General features: G+C 35.2%; 1 protein-coding gene across 2 annotated transcripts in view; it reads right to left on the minus strand.

Annotated features, from left to right (window-relative positions):
• LOC150109004 (putative RNA-binding protein Luc7-like 2) overlaps positions 1-17,910 on the minus strand; it is a 169,743-nt gene that overhangs the window by 40,944 nt on the left and 110,889 nt on the right. For both annotated transcript variants that reach the window (XM_090404919.1, XM_090404928.1), the window contains exon 5: positions 4,544-4,687. In XM_090404919.1, coding sequence (XP_090261045.1) covers positions 4,544-4,687 — 144 coding nt within the window. The remainder of the gene's footprint in view (positions 1-4,543; positions 4,688-17,910) is intronic.

Below are 17,910 nucleotides of genomic sequence, written 5' to 3' on the forward strand. Positions count from 1 at the left end.
ATATACAGCTATGTATAAAAATGTATAGGCTATAGTCTGCATGACAGACCATAGCTATAAATTTTTGTAACGAAACTTTACTGAAGAAATAACGATTAAAAAGAATTCAAAAAAAAAAAAAAAATGAAAGAAGTTTACTATCACTAAATTAAACATATTTTATATACAATGATGATGTGAAATGCAAATAATGATGTTATTTGGTGACATACTTTTGCATATCTCTCCTAAGTTAAACTCATATAGAGTGCATTGAGTACTAAACCTTGAATTTTTATCATGTGTGCAAATGAAGGAATCATTTCAAAAAGATTACTCAAACTGAAGGATGTAACTATTATACAAGATGTAAGGCATTTTGGTTTGCTGCCCAATGTGTTCTGCTCGTTGTGTAAAGAAAGCTAACTGATTTATGTGCTCTCTATTTCGGCACATCTCTCAGGATTTATTTATCCCAAGTGGTTATTCTGATTATTGCTAACTCATAGTTTCTATAACAGTAATCTTATCTGAATCCATCTCATCTTTCTTTAGATGAGATGGATTCAGTGATAGTTGAATAGTGGCGAAGTGTGTTGTTTTAATACCTTTGCCCTTACAAAATATGACTATTGGATGCTTGCTGAAAGATGTTAATAATAACCAGACATAAAAGAAGCTGAAGACACTCTTCTTGGGATAGCCACAAACAGGGCTCCAGAACTACAACTTAAATCTACTAGTCACAAAAAAAATTTTATTCACTCAAGATATCAGTCTACTATATATATATATTGTTATAATTGATGTTTAAGAAAACTACATGTTATGATCACAGAAGAAAATTATACGCTATTTAATTCTTACTACGTGTGATTATACAGAAATATCCTTTCCTTTCATTTCGGTTTAAAATGTATGTCACTAAAACTTGCTGTTCATTTATATAAATGCTTCATAATGTCATACAACGTGCTTTTCTTGAATAACATCTTGCAGAGAAGGAGGGGGGGGCATTATATGATGACCTTCCCTTTTATTATACTCATTTGACTAAAATCTCTTGATGTAATTGCTGGTATGATGGTCATAACTTCAAGCAGTTGTGAGAGAAATAGAAACCTGTTCTTGTTACTCATTTTTCTTCCATAAAGATCGTGTATATTTAAATGCTTCAAATTTAAATAAATTGGAAGAACAAATTAAATGAAATTGTTTCTTCATTATCATCAAAATATCTCCTGCAATATTTATCCCCAATCTTAATTTCTTCTTTCCTATGATCTGCCAAATCTTCAGGCCAGCTTTCAAATACCTTATTCCTTCATCTATTAATGTTTTTTGTTCAACATTGGAATAGCTCTCTGCATGTATTATCCAAATATTACTGTCTTTTTCTTTTGCAGCATAATTTCCTTTTCCACTGGCTATTTCCTCCAAATACAATGCCACTGAAGATTAGATGTCAACAAATGAAGTTAGTTCCCCACTCTATTAGAACCCCCCTCCACCCATACCGAATGGCAATACCCAAATTTCAGGATTTTTGTTTGTAACATGCCTGCTACTACCTTCCCCAATTCTTTCTATCTTTTTCATGAAATCTGGTAAAAGGTATATAATGCTTTACTACTGTTTCGATTTCAGAAACAAAGAGAATATCTTTATAGAATTTAAAGTAGCCAGATTAAAGTTATGCGCAATATGTATTGATATAAGATCTGGATGTCTCTCTTTAATTTTGCCACTAGCCAATTATTTCTTCCTGACATGTTACCTGTTCTATCTATTCCAATGCCTACTAACCAATTACAAGTTCTTCAAAAGCAAACAAATTTTCTGTGTTAAGCACCTTCATGACTAGGCTAATTGTATGTGAAGACTGTTGAATTCAACTGCTTGACACAGAGATACTTCAAGTGAAGACTTTATTTCTAACCTGAAAGGAAGTGTGGTGAGCATTATGGACTACTAAGGCAAGAATAACTTGTTTATTTCATGTGCTAATGTATCAAAGTAGCCTGCAGCTGGTAGAAGAATTACAGTAATAAATGCCTCTTTCAGTTTCCAATTTTGATCTATGTATTTCATATATGATGGACAAGTTTATCCTTATTTGAAATATCTGTAGAATCTAACTCTACTGGAGACTTCAATTTCCTTAACTGATAGTTCTTTGGCAACATCTGCAACAACTGATTATGTTGTTCTGGTATGTGCTAAATTAATTTAGTGATTCCTTCATAATTACATATCTCCTGGTTGGAAGTAAAACTTCTTTAATGAAATCATTGTTGGACCTCCTAAGGTTCAGTCCAGCATACTTAGTGGAGGGAAATTGAGTTGTGTCCAAGATGACTCAATTTCCTTCCAAACACTTATTGCAGAATAGTGACAGCAACATTATCTACTACAGGGTTTCCCAAACTGTGTTCTGTGGAAGGTGAATAAGTGTTCCATGAATTGAAGTTGTCCTGGAATTTGTCATTTTAGTTTTCTAAGCATTTTTCATGAATAAATATTTTATAGTGGAAATATTCTGAGGAGAATAATATTCGTGAATATGTCGAAGATCCAGAACGTCTAATAATATCTTTGTAGCAAATGTTAGTGACCAAGCCGCGTATTTTTAAATGTGGAAGTATTCATGGATTATCGTTAATTTTCACACATCGAAACCTTTCAACATTTGAGAAAGGTGGAAAGAGAATACCACTGTTTACGACCGATCATAAAAGTTGCCTGCAAGCAGATTATAACAATGGGCAGCTTATCCTCTGTTCTCAAAACTGAAGGAAATGACATCTGTGTAGTAAATGTCAGTGACCAAGTGGCATATTCTTAAACAAGGAAATATTCATGAATTATTGTTAATTTTCACACATCGAAATCTTTCAACAATCGGGAAAGAGAATACTGCTGTTTATTACCGATCATAAAAATTGCCTGCAAGTGGATTATAACAATGGGCAGCGTATCCTCTGTTCTCAAAACTGAAGGAAATGACATCTGTGTAGTAAATGTCAGTGACCAATCAGCAAGGTAGTATAAAGAAAATTTTTCCACTAAAATTGAAGATCAAGGTAGTCTGTATCCGGTTCTCAAATCTAGTAATACTGAATACTTTCTTCGCAAGTTCGTATTGTAGGGTGAAAGTTTCGAAACCGTAGTGCCATGATTTTTTAAAAGTAATAGGCCTGCAGATTTAAATTTTAATATGAATAAGAGACAAGGGACTTTGCTTAATTTTGGTATTAAGAAATCTCTTACTGAAGGTGTTTGTAACACAACAGATAGTGAGTCATCCACCACCAGCCTACAAAGCGATCTCCAGGATGTACAAAAGGAGGGGAAAACTACCAGCACACAGGAGAAAAAGTCTGCATTCACTTGTAAGGGATATGTCAATGAAAATCAGCACAAATTAATTTAATGATATTGATGCTTAATTAATTAATAATTATCTATTATTAATTAATAATGAAAAATAAGCTAAATTAACAATTAATTAATACATTACAAAACGACCAAGGTGTTCTGTGAAAATTTCAGGATTTGTGAAGTGTTCCATCGTAGGAAAAGTTTGCAAAACGCTGATCTACTAGATGACTGCGAAAAAGCATTGCCCTCTAAATGCTACTACTCAATTTCCCTCCAAGGTCACAGTTTGTAGGAGTTGGGTGAAATTCTCTATGTATATTGCTTAGAATCAATTGCAATATATTCCATCTCCCTCCCAATTTCAATTCACCTTAAACAACCACAAAAGATCAAGCAAAGAGAAATAGATTACATACAGATAAAGAAGGGTGTGTAAGAAAGTTTTGAAACAAATCAAATTTGAAAAGCTATGAGATATGAATTGTAGGCTCAAATACATAAACATTATTCAAGAAAAACTGAGAGTTTGAATCTGCAAGGTAATCTGCAAGGATAGAAAAATCAGACTTCCATGGTGAACTCAAGAAGTTATAGAGGCAGCCAAGGAAAAGAAGAAAGCATATCAGAGCAGAAATTTCCTGAACTGCATTGATGCAAAGGTGGCACCCTGTGATAAGCACCATGTTGAAAGCCACTAAGCTCTCCAGTGCAGCCTATTTAACTGTTAATGTTTGTTTATGAGCCATGGTTGTGATGTACATAGCCATATTCATTACTACAAAGGGGCGTATATTCTGAATATTTTTGATCAGATAGCATATTAGAGTGAATTGCACATGCTCACTTGCAAATAATAAAAAAGTTCCCTAAATATCAGACACAATATTTAGAGAACTATTGTAAACTAGCCACTATAACAATACTTTTGTATTCTACCGGTTCACTACAGTGAGAGCAAATTATAGTGTGTGTGTGTGTGTGTGTAGGAAGGGGAGGGATCAACAATACACTGGATTGTTTTTATGGATGCTTTCTGACTTAACCTCATGGTTAATATCCGTACTTTTTTTTTTGAGGTGGTGATACTACTGACGTTATGCATATACATATTCTTAAAAAAATATTTTTCTATCATATTTCTGTAGGAACTGTTTTGAGAATACAATAAACTAAAGACGTTTACCTCAGCTGAAGACTTGTTTCTTCTTATTTCTTCTACTTCCTCCATCAGTTTCAGAGACTCTTCAACATTTCCCTCAGCACCAAGTTTTTCAGCTAATGCCAGTTTTTTTCCTATCTGTTCCCCTAATTCATGAACTCTGTTTAACTACAAAAAGCAATAAACATTAACATAATTCATCACAGTAAATAATAAAAAATGTTACTAATTAAAATACATTACCACTGATAGAGGTTTTGAAAAATAAATATTTATTGTTAGGGAATCAACATCCCCCCCCCCTGATTATTCAACACAAGTACTACTACTTGTGTTGAAATGCTAATTTCAAAATTTGAAAAACAATGCATTCCATATCTGTTTTTGATGTTTCGTCAGGAAAAAAGATGAGCATCTTAAGTCTATTAAGGGAGACAAATCTAAATCATTTAGAGCTATTCTGTAACAATATGCAGCAGCAGCATAGGTAGGTTTTTAGAGGTCTCGGCAAAATGTGTTCCTATGCCACTGATCTCTGATCATGTAATCACTATCCTTTTGCCAGTTCGTATTCTCAATACTTCTTTTACTTATGTTTTGTCTTCTTTCATATTATTTGCCAAGTGCAGTGCCTTTTTAGTCTCTCTCCATCTCTTGTGCAGTATTTATGTAGCACTTGTCAAAATCTTGAAATTTCAAACAGTGTGCTGATTATCATCAGGAGTTTTATTTTCAAAATATCAATAAGCAACATCTTAACCCCATCCATCCACCATAACTAATGTCACATCCATCCAGGTATGGATATAACACTGGTTAAGTGAATAAGGGGGTGGCTGCTGGATAACAGGTGACTAGTGGTGTGCTGCTGGAACCACTGTTGTTTAATTTGTACATAAATAATATATAGGAATAACCTGAAAGGAAATATTCAATTGTTTGATGATGATGCAAAATTAGGTAAAGTAATAGTTAATCAGAGAGTTTGCAGGGTGATTTAAACAGGCTGTCAGTATGGGCAAAAGATAATGGGTGTCAATTTAATGTAGAGAAATGTAAAGTTATGCATTCTGGGATAAGTAGATTACAAGCTGTGTACCACATTGAGGGAACTGTACTCCAAGGAATAGATGATGCTAGAGATTTAAGGGTGCTGAATAGAAATAGAAGGCTAGTGCACTGATGATGATCTGTTAGATTCAAATTGAAATATCTGATTTAATTTTTTAATTTAATTAAAAAAATTATTATTAATCTTTTACTGTGTCACACGTGCCATTCTTCTTCAATCTATCCACCTCTTAAGACAGGTAGAGTCGGTCTCTCTCTCTCTCCCTCTCCTGATTGGGTAGTCATGGCAGATTAATGAACCCACATGCCATTCCTCTGCTACATCTCCTAAGGGCAAGTATTTATGCTTTTATGTATGTGTTCATGGGGCTGGTTTGTCTTTTTTGAAGGACAAAAATCCCTCCATCTGTATAAGAGGCAAGATATCTCGCCATTTGATTGAAAAGAGATAACGGTTCCTCTCATCATAGATGGGATTGAACCCTGGTCTTTCTAACCAAAGGGCTCATGTATATATACCTAGTGAGCTACATGGCTCCACATGTGCCCTTTAAAAACTTGAGTAGATGATATTTTAATAAATCTAAAAAAAAAAAAAGTATTTGTGACCTTTCCTTTTTCTAAAAATATAAAAGACTCAAAAACAAAATAAACACAATTGTACATATCTATCCATTGCATTTTAATTAAAAAAAAAAAAAATTGAAAATTCTAATGAATTAAATATTTTTAAATTAGCTTGCAAAACAGCCACACATTCCCACTTTTTCAGCTTGTTCATTGATATGAAATTTGTATTCAAATCTGCAACCTTTTTAGATTCATTAGGTATAGTCTGTGAATAGTCTCAGGCTTCATCATTCAAATCTAGGGTAGTAAAAATTATAGTGATAGAGAGTCATAGACTAGTAAGGTAAAACCATGGTACAAACCAGTAATCAAACAGGCTCTTATGTTTATTTACTAATGCAAGAAGTATCAGAAATAAGAGATGAGCTTTGCCCAGTGATTCACTTAAGTTGCAATGATCATATGAGAAAATTATTTTTATGACAATACTCTCAGCTGAAAAAAATTAGATAATCTGCAATACCCATTTTAATTCTTCATAAGATCTTTAGCAATATAAGAAACATAATTTATATATTATAAATCTGTTCAAAATCAAGTTGAATGGCATGACTTGCAGAGTTGTCTGGTATTATTATGATTGTACGGGCACCTCCATGGAGTCCAAAGACTCATTGTGGGAGACCCAAACAATCTATCATTGATCTCCTCGAACCCATTAACAGATAAGCACTCACAACTGACTCTGACAATCCATTCCACTCATTCACAACTCACCAAGCAAAAAATCTAGTCCTCAAACTCCTTTATAATCACACCTTTATTCAACTTCCAGGGATAACCCCCCCCCCCGTTTGGCTCCTCCAGCCAGCTGAAACATTTCCCCTGCATCAATCCTATAAAACCCTTTAAGCAACTTAAATTTTTCTATCATATCCCTCCTTTTTCTCCTATCAACCAACTTCTGCAATTCACACACCCTCAATCTATCTTCATAGGGAACATTCCACAAACCACTCACCATCTTGGTCACCAGCCTCTGAATCTTCTCCACCACTTCCTCATCTCTCCAAAAAACCAGAAGACAAGACTTGAGCACAGTAATCCAGATGTGGATGTATCAAAGCCTTATAAAGAGAAATAACTTCCTTATCTATACTTGTTAATGTGTTCTTCAATAGCCAAATAATCTAATAGGCTACCTTAGCAATATGTTCTCTAAATTTTAAAGAAGAGAAGGAAGATGGTTTGATGTAAATTGATCATCATCATCCATATGAATCACATTGTGAAGGAAAGTGACATTAAAGCTGATATCAAATTTGGAGATGTTATAGTGTAAGGGGCACTATAGTATTTCCAAATTTGTAGGTTAGAATGGGTATTCTTTGCTGGCTGAAGTTCTGGGGATGAGTGCTTTCCACATTTGAGGCAGATTCTAAGAATAGTCTCTTCGGTTTATATTTGTTGCAATGTTCACGACTGTATTTTTTTAAGGAAATTAAATAGCAAATATAAATAATATTAGCACTAAACATGCAGCACATTTGACTCCTTACCGTACCAGCACAGCTAATTCTGTTGCTTATTTTCACATTTAACTTGCTATCTGCACTAAAAATCGTGCTTAAATGGCTGAAGTGTTTTACCTGTTCTACAGGTTTCTTATTCAGGAAAGATGCAGATGATGTTTTAAATGTTTCTGCCTATTATCATAGTCTATCTTATTATCATCATCATCATCATCATCAAATTCTTGCCATGTACCCTCAAGGGGTGTACAGGATATGGTAGTACTACATGAAAAAAATTACATCATTACTAACATCCTATCCTACAATTTTCCTCCAAATGAGTCTGTTAGTTGTCAAGACTCCAACATGATCAGATCTTATATTTCTATCGTCTAAGGCACTTTATCAATCCACCTATATCTTGGTCTTCCTCTGGGTCGTTTTGCTGCCAACCTGGCAGAGAACACTTGTTTTGCTAATCTTTCTTCGCCCATTCTGTTTGAGTGACCATACCACCTGAGATATTAGCTCTGCTAACGCATTCCTGGATGCTGACAATGTCAAGTTCTTTCCTAATATCTTTCTCAGGACTCTCATGCATGCAGTCTCTAGTCTTTGGTCAAGTGTTTTACTTCTGACCCAGCTCTCAGATCCATAAGTTAAAACTGCTTTGAACACTGTCTTGTATACAGCTAATTTAGTGTTCCGACTAATTTCTCTCTTATTCCATATGGATTTATTCAATTGACTTCCAACCATACCAGCTATGCTGATTCTGTTGTCTATTTCTATATTTAATTTACCATCTTCAGTAAAAATTGTGTAGTTGACATTTTCAATGATTCTGCCTATTTTCATTGTCTTTTTATTGCTGACTTCATACCATATCTATTACAACAGTTATTCAATTTAGTCAGAGAATCTTGCAGACTTGTAGCGGATTTATTTAGAAGTATAACATCATCTGCATAAAGCAAAGAGCTGACATTAACATCTCCAATTTTGATATCATGTTTAATACCACTTTGCTTCATAATGTGATCCATATAGATAATGAATAACAGAGGGAATAATGTACACACTTGTCTGACACCAGATTTAACATTAAACCATCTTCCTATACTTCCTTCAATTCTAATTGTTGACTTACAACTCAAATAAAGACTAAGTATTGCTTGATATAATGCCCCATTGACACCATATAACTGCAGAGTATTGAATAGCTTCTCTCTTGGCACCTTGTCATATGTCTTTTCCAAATCGACAAAACTTAAATACAGATCTTTGTTATATTCCCATGATTTCTCGGCTATTTGTCATAAAGTGAAGATCTGATCCTGACAGCCTCTATTTGGCTTGAATCCAGCTTGTTCTTCACCAAGCTTTTCTTCCACAATCCTTCTCAACCGTTTTTCAAGTATACTTGCATAGATCTTGCCAGGAACACTCAGTAGGAAAATACCTCTGTAATTCTCACATTCAGTTTTATTTCCCTTTTTATATATGGGTACTATGAGAGCTACTCCAATCATCGGGAATTCGTCCCTCTGTCCAGGCTTTCTGAACTATGCAGTGCAGCCACTGTAAGACTCTTATACCACCATACTTCAGCATTTCTGGTCGAATATCATCTACCCCTGCTGCCTTGCCACATTTCAAGCCTTAGATGGCTTTTTCTACTTCAAGTATGGATATGTATTCCTGACTGCATTCCTGGTCAGTGTTTTTTACCACTGTGCTGTCATCACTGCTTGTTTCATTTAGCAGTTTTTCAAAGTAATTACTCCATACTTCAAGGATATCTTTTTCTCCCGTTTTCATGTCACCTTTCTCATCTTCAACTCCTTTTACAGCACTCTTTCCTCCATTCCTAAGCTTTTTCAACAACCTCCAGAATATTTTGCAACATTCTTGATATTTATTTTCTATATTCTTGCCAAAGTCCTCCCATGACTTTTGTTTAGCTAGTTTTACACACTGTTTAGCTTTCTTACATTTGTCTCTGTATTCTCTAAGAGCACAAGCTGACTTATTTGACAGGAACTTTTGAAATGCTTTCTTCTTTTCTTTCACTGCCTCTTTAACTTCCTGTGTCCACCAGGGAGTTCTGATTTTTTTATCCTTGCAGACAACCTCACCACATGCCTCTCTGGCGGAATCAATCAATGTTTTCTTCAGAGTCTGCCACTAAATCTCCAAGGTTTGATTCCTGTTCTCAAACTCTTTCAATTTTTCTTCAATAATCTTTGTGTATTTTAGTCTACAGTTCACATCTGAGAGCTGCTCAACTTTTATTCGCTTTAAAACTTTCTTAAATGTTAATCTTTTCAATATGAAATTCAATTTTATCCTGCTCAAGACTAAATGGTGATCACTTCCAAGTTCGAATCCTCTGTACACTCTAGTGTTCACACCAGTGAGAAACAATAACACAATCAATGAGACTTTTCTTATTCCTTGCCTCTTCTCTCCATGTGAATTTGTGCACATTTTTATGTTGGAACATGGTGTTAGTAATAACCAGTCCATATCCTGAGCAGAAATCCAACAGATATTTGCCATTATTATTAGCTTTGCTCTTTTCTCCAAATTTTCCCAAAATATTTTTGTATGTCTCACAATCATTTCCTACTCTGCTATTTAGATCCCTAACAAGGACCAACTTTTCCTTTTTCATTGTGTCAGTTGCTTTTTCTAAAGCCTCAAAAATTCCTCCACTTCTACTTTAGTAGAATCTTCTGTAGGACCATAGGCACAAATAAGTCTCATTGTCCAGTTCCCCATTCTCATATTTGCCCACATTACTCTACTTGAGACTGACTGCCATTCAAGAAGATTAGCCTCGTATTTTGTGTTGAATACTATGGCTTCTCCTTCTTTTCCTTGATTGTCATTGCCTGAATATAATATTTTGTATTTATTGCTCAGAAAGATGTCACCAGTTTTTGTCTTTTTTGTTTCAGTCACCCCTATTATGTCGATCTGGTACTTATCTAATTCCTCAGCTAGCTCCATTTCTTTGCTATTCAGGCTTTTTATGTTGATAGTACTGATCTTTAACTCTGGTGATGTTGAGTTGGGGTTTATTTTCAGATTTGTTCCAGTAGCTGACTTTTCGCTGTTCGCCCTGGTTCCCTGGCGAAAACAACGAGGGCCTTGTTTAATCGGGCGACGCCCCAGCCAGCATGAAATTTTGTCATGTTGTACCATCATTTTTTATTTTGGTTTAACCAATAAGAATTGCAATTTGGTTGGCTAAATCCCAAATTGGCAGCCCATCGTCGTTCATTCAGTATCCAAGTAGATACCCAACAGGGTGCACCATGAGAAGGTGAGGATTGGACATTAGGTCACAAGCCCTAGTCGGTTCTCTGCATTCCTTTAAAGGCTACGTGGAGGTCTCCTCTCAGTTATACAGCTTTGAATCTTAAGCACTTATTATTGCTTATTTTAATATCAAATTTATTATGGCAGTTATAAATTTGATAGTTAGGAATTAGGATTTAGTTAGGGAATCCTGCAGACATAATGGATAATGCCATGTGCATAAAGTAAAGAGCTAATTTGAAAATCTCCAATTTTGAAATAGGCATTATGGCACTTTCCTTCATGTGATCCATGCAGATAATAAATAACAGTGAAGATAGTGTGTATCTTTCTTTTACACTTGATTTTACATCCAATCATTTTCCTGTACCTCCTTCCATTTTAATTGCAGGCTTAAAACTCAAACATAGACGATGTTTTTCTTAGATATAATATCTCATTCATACCACATAACTGAAGAGTATTGAACAGTTTTCTATTGTTATATGCCACTTCCATAACTACTAAATTTTAATACAGGCACTTCTTATAGTTTCATGATTTCTCAACTATTCGTCTTAGGGTGTAAATCTAGTCTTTCTTTTATGAATCTTATATTCCTGATGATGTTGCAAGCCCAACAACTTATGAAACTTGTCAAGTGATATTGTTTATTTTAATAAAACCTGTTTCTGCTTAGAAATACATGTCTCCATACTGCCAATTAAATGAGATTTGCTCATTTTGCTGATTTTCTAACTAGCATCATCACAGCACAAATTACAACAATGGTAATCCAGAGTGCTAAATTAGAATGTTATGGAAATAATTCAAGTTGTATCTGAAAAGGAACCAATGTTCTAATGGAGAAGTGTGCCCTAATTTGGTATTAGAATGAAATGTCTCTCATGTATCTTTGGCAAATTAATACAGCCAAACATTTCATTTGGGGTGCTTCAGGGTCAAAGCTGTATAACTGAGAGGAGAGCTCCACATAGCCTTTAAAGGAATGTGGAGAACCGACCAGGGTTTCTGACCTAATGTCCAATCCTCACCTCCTGGTACACCCGTTAGGTATCTACCTGGATAATGAACAAATGAGGATGGACTGGCAATTTGGGATTTAGATGACCAAATTGTATTCTTATTGGCTTAAACCACAATATAAAATGATGGTACAACATGACAGAATTTCATGCCATCTGGGGCATCACCTGGTTAAAAGACACCCCACCCCCCCGTTGTTTTCGTCAGGGAACAAATCCTGAAACACATACCCCAACTCAACATCACCAGAGTTCAAGATTGTTGATTGGATTTTCACGGTATAGATGCGAACACAGATTGATAAGAAAATAACTATTTATTAACTTAAAGGCTAATATTTCGCTGGTATTATATCCAGCATTTTCATAGCACACAAAGTTTGTTAGAGTCGCGAGACAACCGCAATCTGGTGTAATAGTGGGACTTATGAGTAATTGTAGCGTGCAACACAAAGACTAAAGTCCTAATTAGAGGCCATCTAAGTTTTAAAAAAAAAAAAAAAAGAAGAAAGATATTAATTTGGTCTTAGGATGACTGTCTCCCAAATCTTTGGTAGATTTATACAGCCATACTTGTTGATTCCAGGAACAACCTCTGTGACTTGTAAAAGCTTTTGTGCAGTACTTTTGTTTTCTTCCAAATGATCCTGTGTGAAGGGGTATCCAAAGCATGGTCTGTCAGACCCAACTTGCCATAGCGAAAGTGCCGGATATATTTTTTGTTTTCACCGAGGAGGATGTCCACAGTTCTTCCTGTCTGTCAATAATACGCTCGATGACATGAACAGGGCACTTCACAGACTCCTGGATGTTATAAAGGAGAGAATCAGTCCTTAGGTGAACGGATGAGAGTTGCCAATTTCATATGTGGTTTAAATACAGTGCATACTTAGTGTTTATTAAGCACCCTAGATACCTTTTCAGATGTGCCTTTAATGTATGTAAACTATCACCATCCCATACATTAAAGGCATATCTGAAAAGATATCTAGGGTGCTTAACAAACACCAACTATGCACTGTATTTAAACCACGTGAAATTGGCAACTCTCATCCGTTCACCTAAGGACAGATTCTCTCCTTTATCACATCCAGGAGTCTGTGAAGTGCCCTGTTCATGTCATCGAGCCTATTATGGACAGGAAGAACTGTGGACATCCTCCTCGGTGAACACAAAACAAATATATCTGGCACTTTCGCTATGGCAAGTCGGGTCTGGCAGACCATGCTTTGGATACCGCTGCACACAGGATCATTTGGAAGAAAACAAAAGTACTGCACAAAAGCTTTTACAAGGTCACAGAGGTTATTTCTGGAATCAACAAGTATGGCTGTATAAATCTACCAAAGATTTGGGAGACAGTCATCCTAAGACCAAATTAATATCTTTCTTCTTCTTTTTTTTTTTTTTTTAAAACTTAGATGGCATCTAATTAGGACTTTAGTCTTTGTGTTGCATGCTACAATTACTCATACTCATACCACTATTACACCGGATTGCAGCTGTCTCGTGACTGTAATAAACTTTGTATGCTCTGAAGATGCTAGATATAATACCAGCGAAATATTAGTGTTTAAGTTAATAAATAGTTATTTTCTTATCAATCTGTGTTTGCATCTATACCGTGAAAAACCAATCAACATGTGTGATGAACACATAAGCCTTTCCACACGATTAGAGTTCAAGATTGGTACTATCAACATAAGAAGCCTGAATGGCAAAGAAATGGAGCTAGCTGAGGAATTGGGTAAGTACTAAATCGACATAATAGGGGTGACTGAAACAAAAAAAGACAAAAACGATAAGATCTTTCTGAGCAATAAATACAAAATGTTATATTCAAGCAATGACAATCAAGGAAAAGAAGCAGTAGTTGTATTCAACACTAAATACGATGATAATCTTCTTGAATGGCAGACAATATCAAGTAGAGTGATGTGGGCAAATATCAGAACAGGGAACTGGACAATGAGGCTTATTTGTCCTATGGTTCCACAGAAGGTTCTACTAAGGTAGAAGTGGAGGAATTTTTTGTGGCTTTAGAGAAAGTAACCAACACAATGAAAAAGGAAAAGTTAGTCTTTGTTGGGAATCTAAATAGCAGAGTAGGAAATAATTGTCAGACATATAAAAATATTTTGGGAAAATTTGGAGAAAAGAGCAATGCTAACAATAATGGCAAATACCTGTTGGATTTCTGTTCAGGATATGGACTGGTTATTACTAACACAATGTTCCAACATAAAATTGTGCACAAACTCACATGGAGAAAAGAGGCAAGGAATAAGAAAAGTCTCATTGACTATGTTATTGTTGACAGTGTTATTGTTTCTCACTGGTGCAGGACACTAGAGTGTACAGAGGATTCGAACTTATAAGTGATCACCATTTAGTCTTGAGCAGGATAAAATTGAATTTCATATTGAAAAGAAGAACATGTAAGAAAGTTTTAAAGCGAATAAAAGTTGATCAAGCTCTCAGATGTGAACTGTAGACTAAAATACACAAAGATTATTCAAGAAAAAGTGAAATAGTTTGAAAACAAGAACCAATCCTTGGAGATTCAGTGGCAAATCCTGAAGAAAACATTGATTGATTCAGCCAGAGAGGCATGTGGTGAGTTTGTCTGCAAGGATAGAAAAATTAGAACTCCATGGTGGACACAGGAAGTTAAAGAGGAGTGAAGGAAAATAAGAAAGCATATAGAAAGCTCCTAGTGAATAAGTCAGCTCGTGCTCTTAATCCAGCACTGGTGAGGTGGGAAAATGTAACAAAAGTGGTAATGTGGGGTCCCACAGACCCACCCAAATAACATTGTGCATTATAGAAATCCATATCTTTTTCATCAATATTAGTGGATTCTTCCTCTGAAGATTCTTCCTCACAGTCTTGTTCTGTATCAGACTCATGGTTACTGACTAATTCTAAATCAATTTCATTATCATCATCTCCGCTAAATGGTTCCTCATCTGTCAAAGTATCATCTATAAGTTGACGTAACCTCTGTTCATTCTGCTTGTAACTCTTCTGGTAAAAAAAAGATATCATTCTCAAAATACCCTCTAAATATTTACGAAAACTTATTTGCTTATAGTCGGTATGTAAAAATATAGAAGACACAGCAGTAACGATAATATTGTAGTAGAATATACATGAAAACAACTTGCGTTTCGGAAGTAAATATAGTCACACCTTTGGTAAGATGGGGGTCAGAGTAGAGCTCTCATAGTACCCATATACAAAAAGGGAAGGGAAATAAAACTGAATGTGAGAATTACAGAAATATTTCCCTACTGAGTGTTCCTGGTAAGATTTATGCAACTATACTTGAGAAACGGTTGAGAAGGATTGTGGAAGGGAAGCTTGGTGAAGAACAAGCTGGATTCAGGCCAAATAGAGGCTGTCAGCGTTAGATTTTCACTTCATAACAAATAGTTGAGAAATCATGGGAGTATAACAAAGATCTGTAGTTAAGTTTTGTAGAGCTGGAAAAGACATATGACAAGGTACCAAGAGAAAAGCTATTCAAAATGCTACCATTGTATGGTGTCAGTGGGGCATTATATCAAGCAATACGTAGTCTTTATTGAGTTGTAAGTCGGTTTAATGTTAAATCTGGTGTCAGACAAGTATGTACATTATCCCCTCTGTTATTCGTTATCTATATGGATTACATTATGAAGGAAACGGTATTAAGCCTGATATCAAAATTGGAGATGTTAATCTTAGCTCTTTGCTTTACATGGATGATGTCATACTTCTAAATAAATCCACTACAAATCTGGAAGATTCCCTGACTAAATTGAATAACTGTTGTAATAAATTTGGTATGAAAATCAGCAATACCAAGACAAAGACAATGAAAATAGGCAGAAGCATTGAAAATATCAACTGCACTACATTGTGAATGGAGAACCTATAAAACTGAACAAGTAAAGCATTTCAGCTACTTAAACATGATTTTTAGTGAAGATGGTAAATTAAATGTGGAAATAGACAACACAATAAATCTGGTATGATAGGAAGTCAGCTGAATAAATTTATATGGAATAAGAGAGAAATTAGTCAAAACACAAAATTAGCTGTATACAAGATAGTGTTCAAGCCAATTTTAACTTATGGATCTGAGAGCTGGGTTATAAATAAAACACTTGATCAAAGACTGGAGACCGCAGATATGAGATTCCTGAGAAAGATTAGGGGTGTGAACAGATGGCATCATTGGCAATATTATATTAAAAACGAGGATATTAGGAAAGAACTTGACATTGTTAGCATCCAGGAACGTGTAAGCAGAGCTAATCCTAAGTGGTATTGTCACTGAAACGGAAAGTGAGATGAAAGATTAGCAAAACAAGTGTTTTCTGCCAGGTTGGCATAAAAATGACCCAGAGGAAGACCAAGATATAGGGGATTGATATAATAAAAATTACCTTAGAAGACATAAATATAAGATCTGATAATGCTGGAGTCTTGACAGGTAACAGATTGATTTGGAAGAAAATTGTTGATAAGTTAATGATGATGTAAATTTTTCCTCCCCCCCTTGAGGATACGTCAGGAATTTGATGATGATGAACATTTCATTTCATAACTGATGCTGATTCTAAAAATAGCCTCTCAGATCTGAAGTAACTTGTGTGTAGCAGAGTTTTCTTCCATTTTAATTCTATGTTATGAAATATCCAGAGCATGGTCTGCCAGTTCTGATGTGCCATACAGATTACTGGGAATCTTGTTCTTGTGTTCTTTAAAGCAGATACCGCTGTACAGTTGACCACTGTCCCAGTGTAGATGTGCAAGTGAGTGAAGCTGATCCTTTGGAGAACAAATGAAAGCAGATGGCTGAAAGTATGATTTGGATATGGTATGGAGATGATATTTGCAAATAACATTTAGGCTATCATTTCAGATATAACCTGAACATAAGGGATGGGTATAGTTTTATTGCAATCTTGTGTGTTGGTTATAGGAAGGTGATGGGGAGAGGGGAATAGTGTTTTATGGAGGATTGTACTACTGTATAGAAAAGCGTTGTGGAGGTACTCAAGTTTGGTTTCGTGCTGTGTCATCAGAATAAACTGAAAACAGTTCTGGCTCTGTGTTTTGAGGAAGCCCTGATTGGATGGGTGGAAGCACGATTACTTTATGCAAGTATCTTTGTATGCATGTTTTTTTTATTTTTTAACAAATTCAGAAAGATGATAAACTTCAGTAGTTGTGTCACTAGTGTGACACAACTACTGAAGTTGTATCACACTAGTGACACAACTACTGAAGAAAACTGTTCGTTTCTTTTTTCATTTGTTTGTCTACAGTGAAATGTATTTAATATGACAAGAACAAACAATAAAAACATCATTTACATAGTGTAGTCAAATTTTTGGTTTTACTCAATGCTCAGTTTTCCAGAAATTAGTAGCATATCGGAAAGAAGGGCCCCCATAGCAGCTCTGTCTACTTGCTGGTACACTTTTCTTTTTCTATGTAAACTAATCTGAATTAAATGGTGAATCTGGACAATTCATGTCAGAGTGGAAACGAGGATTAATAAAGTCAAGGGTTTCTGTTAGAGGTATGTTGGGGAATAACGAAGTAATATCAATACTGACCATGATGTCTGAATCTTTCAGGCTAAGATTTTCTGTTATGGTTTTAAAGTGAACAGAACTGTTTAATGAGAGATGCCCATGGTGTGTGGGTGGGGGGTGGGGGGAGAATTAATTAACTGTTTGGCAAGTTTGTAGGCAAGGCTATCTATGCTGTCAACTATTGGATGGTATTATGCATATGAATATTTTTTGGACCCTATATATCTATTCTATATATATAAAAAGATAAGCCAAAATTTGAAATGTTTTTATGTCACTTTTTTGTCTCTTCA

Source organism: Typopeltis vanoorti, chromosome 2 (genome assembly GCF_054136105.1).
Source record: "Typopeltis vanoorti isolate ZY-2024b chromosome 2, IOZ_Tvanoo_1.0, whole genome shotgun sequence".
NCBI classification, from domain to species: domain Eukaryota; kingdom Metazoa; phylum Arthropoda; class Arachnida; order Uropygi; family Thelyphonidae; genus Typopeltis; species Typopeltis vanoorti.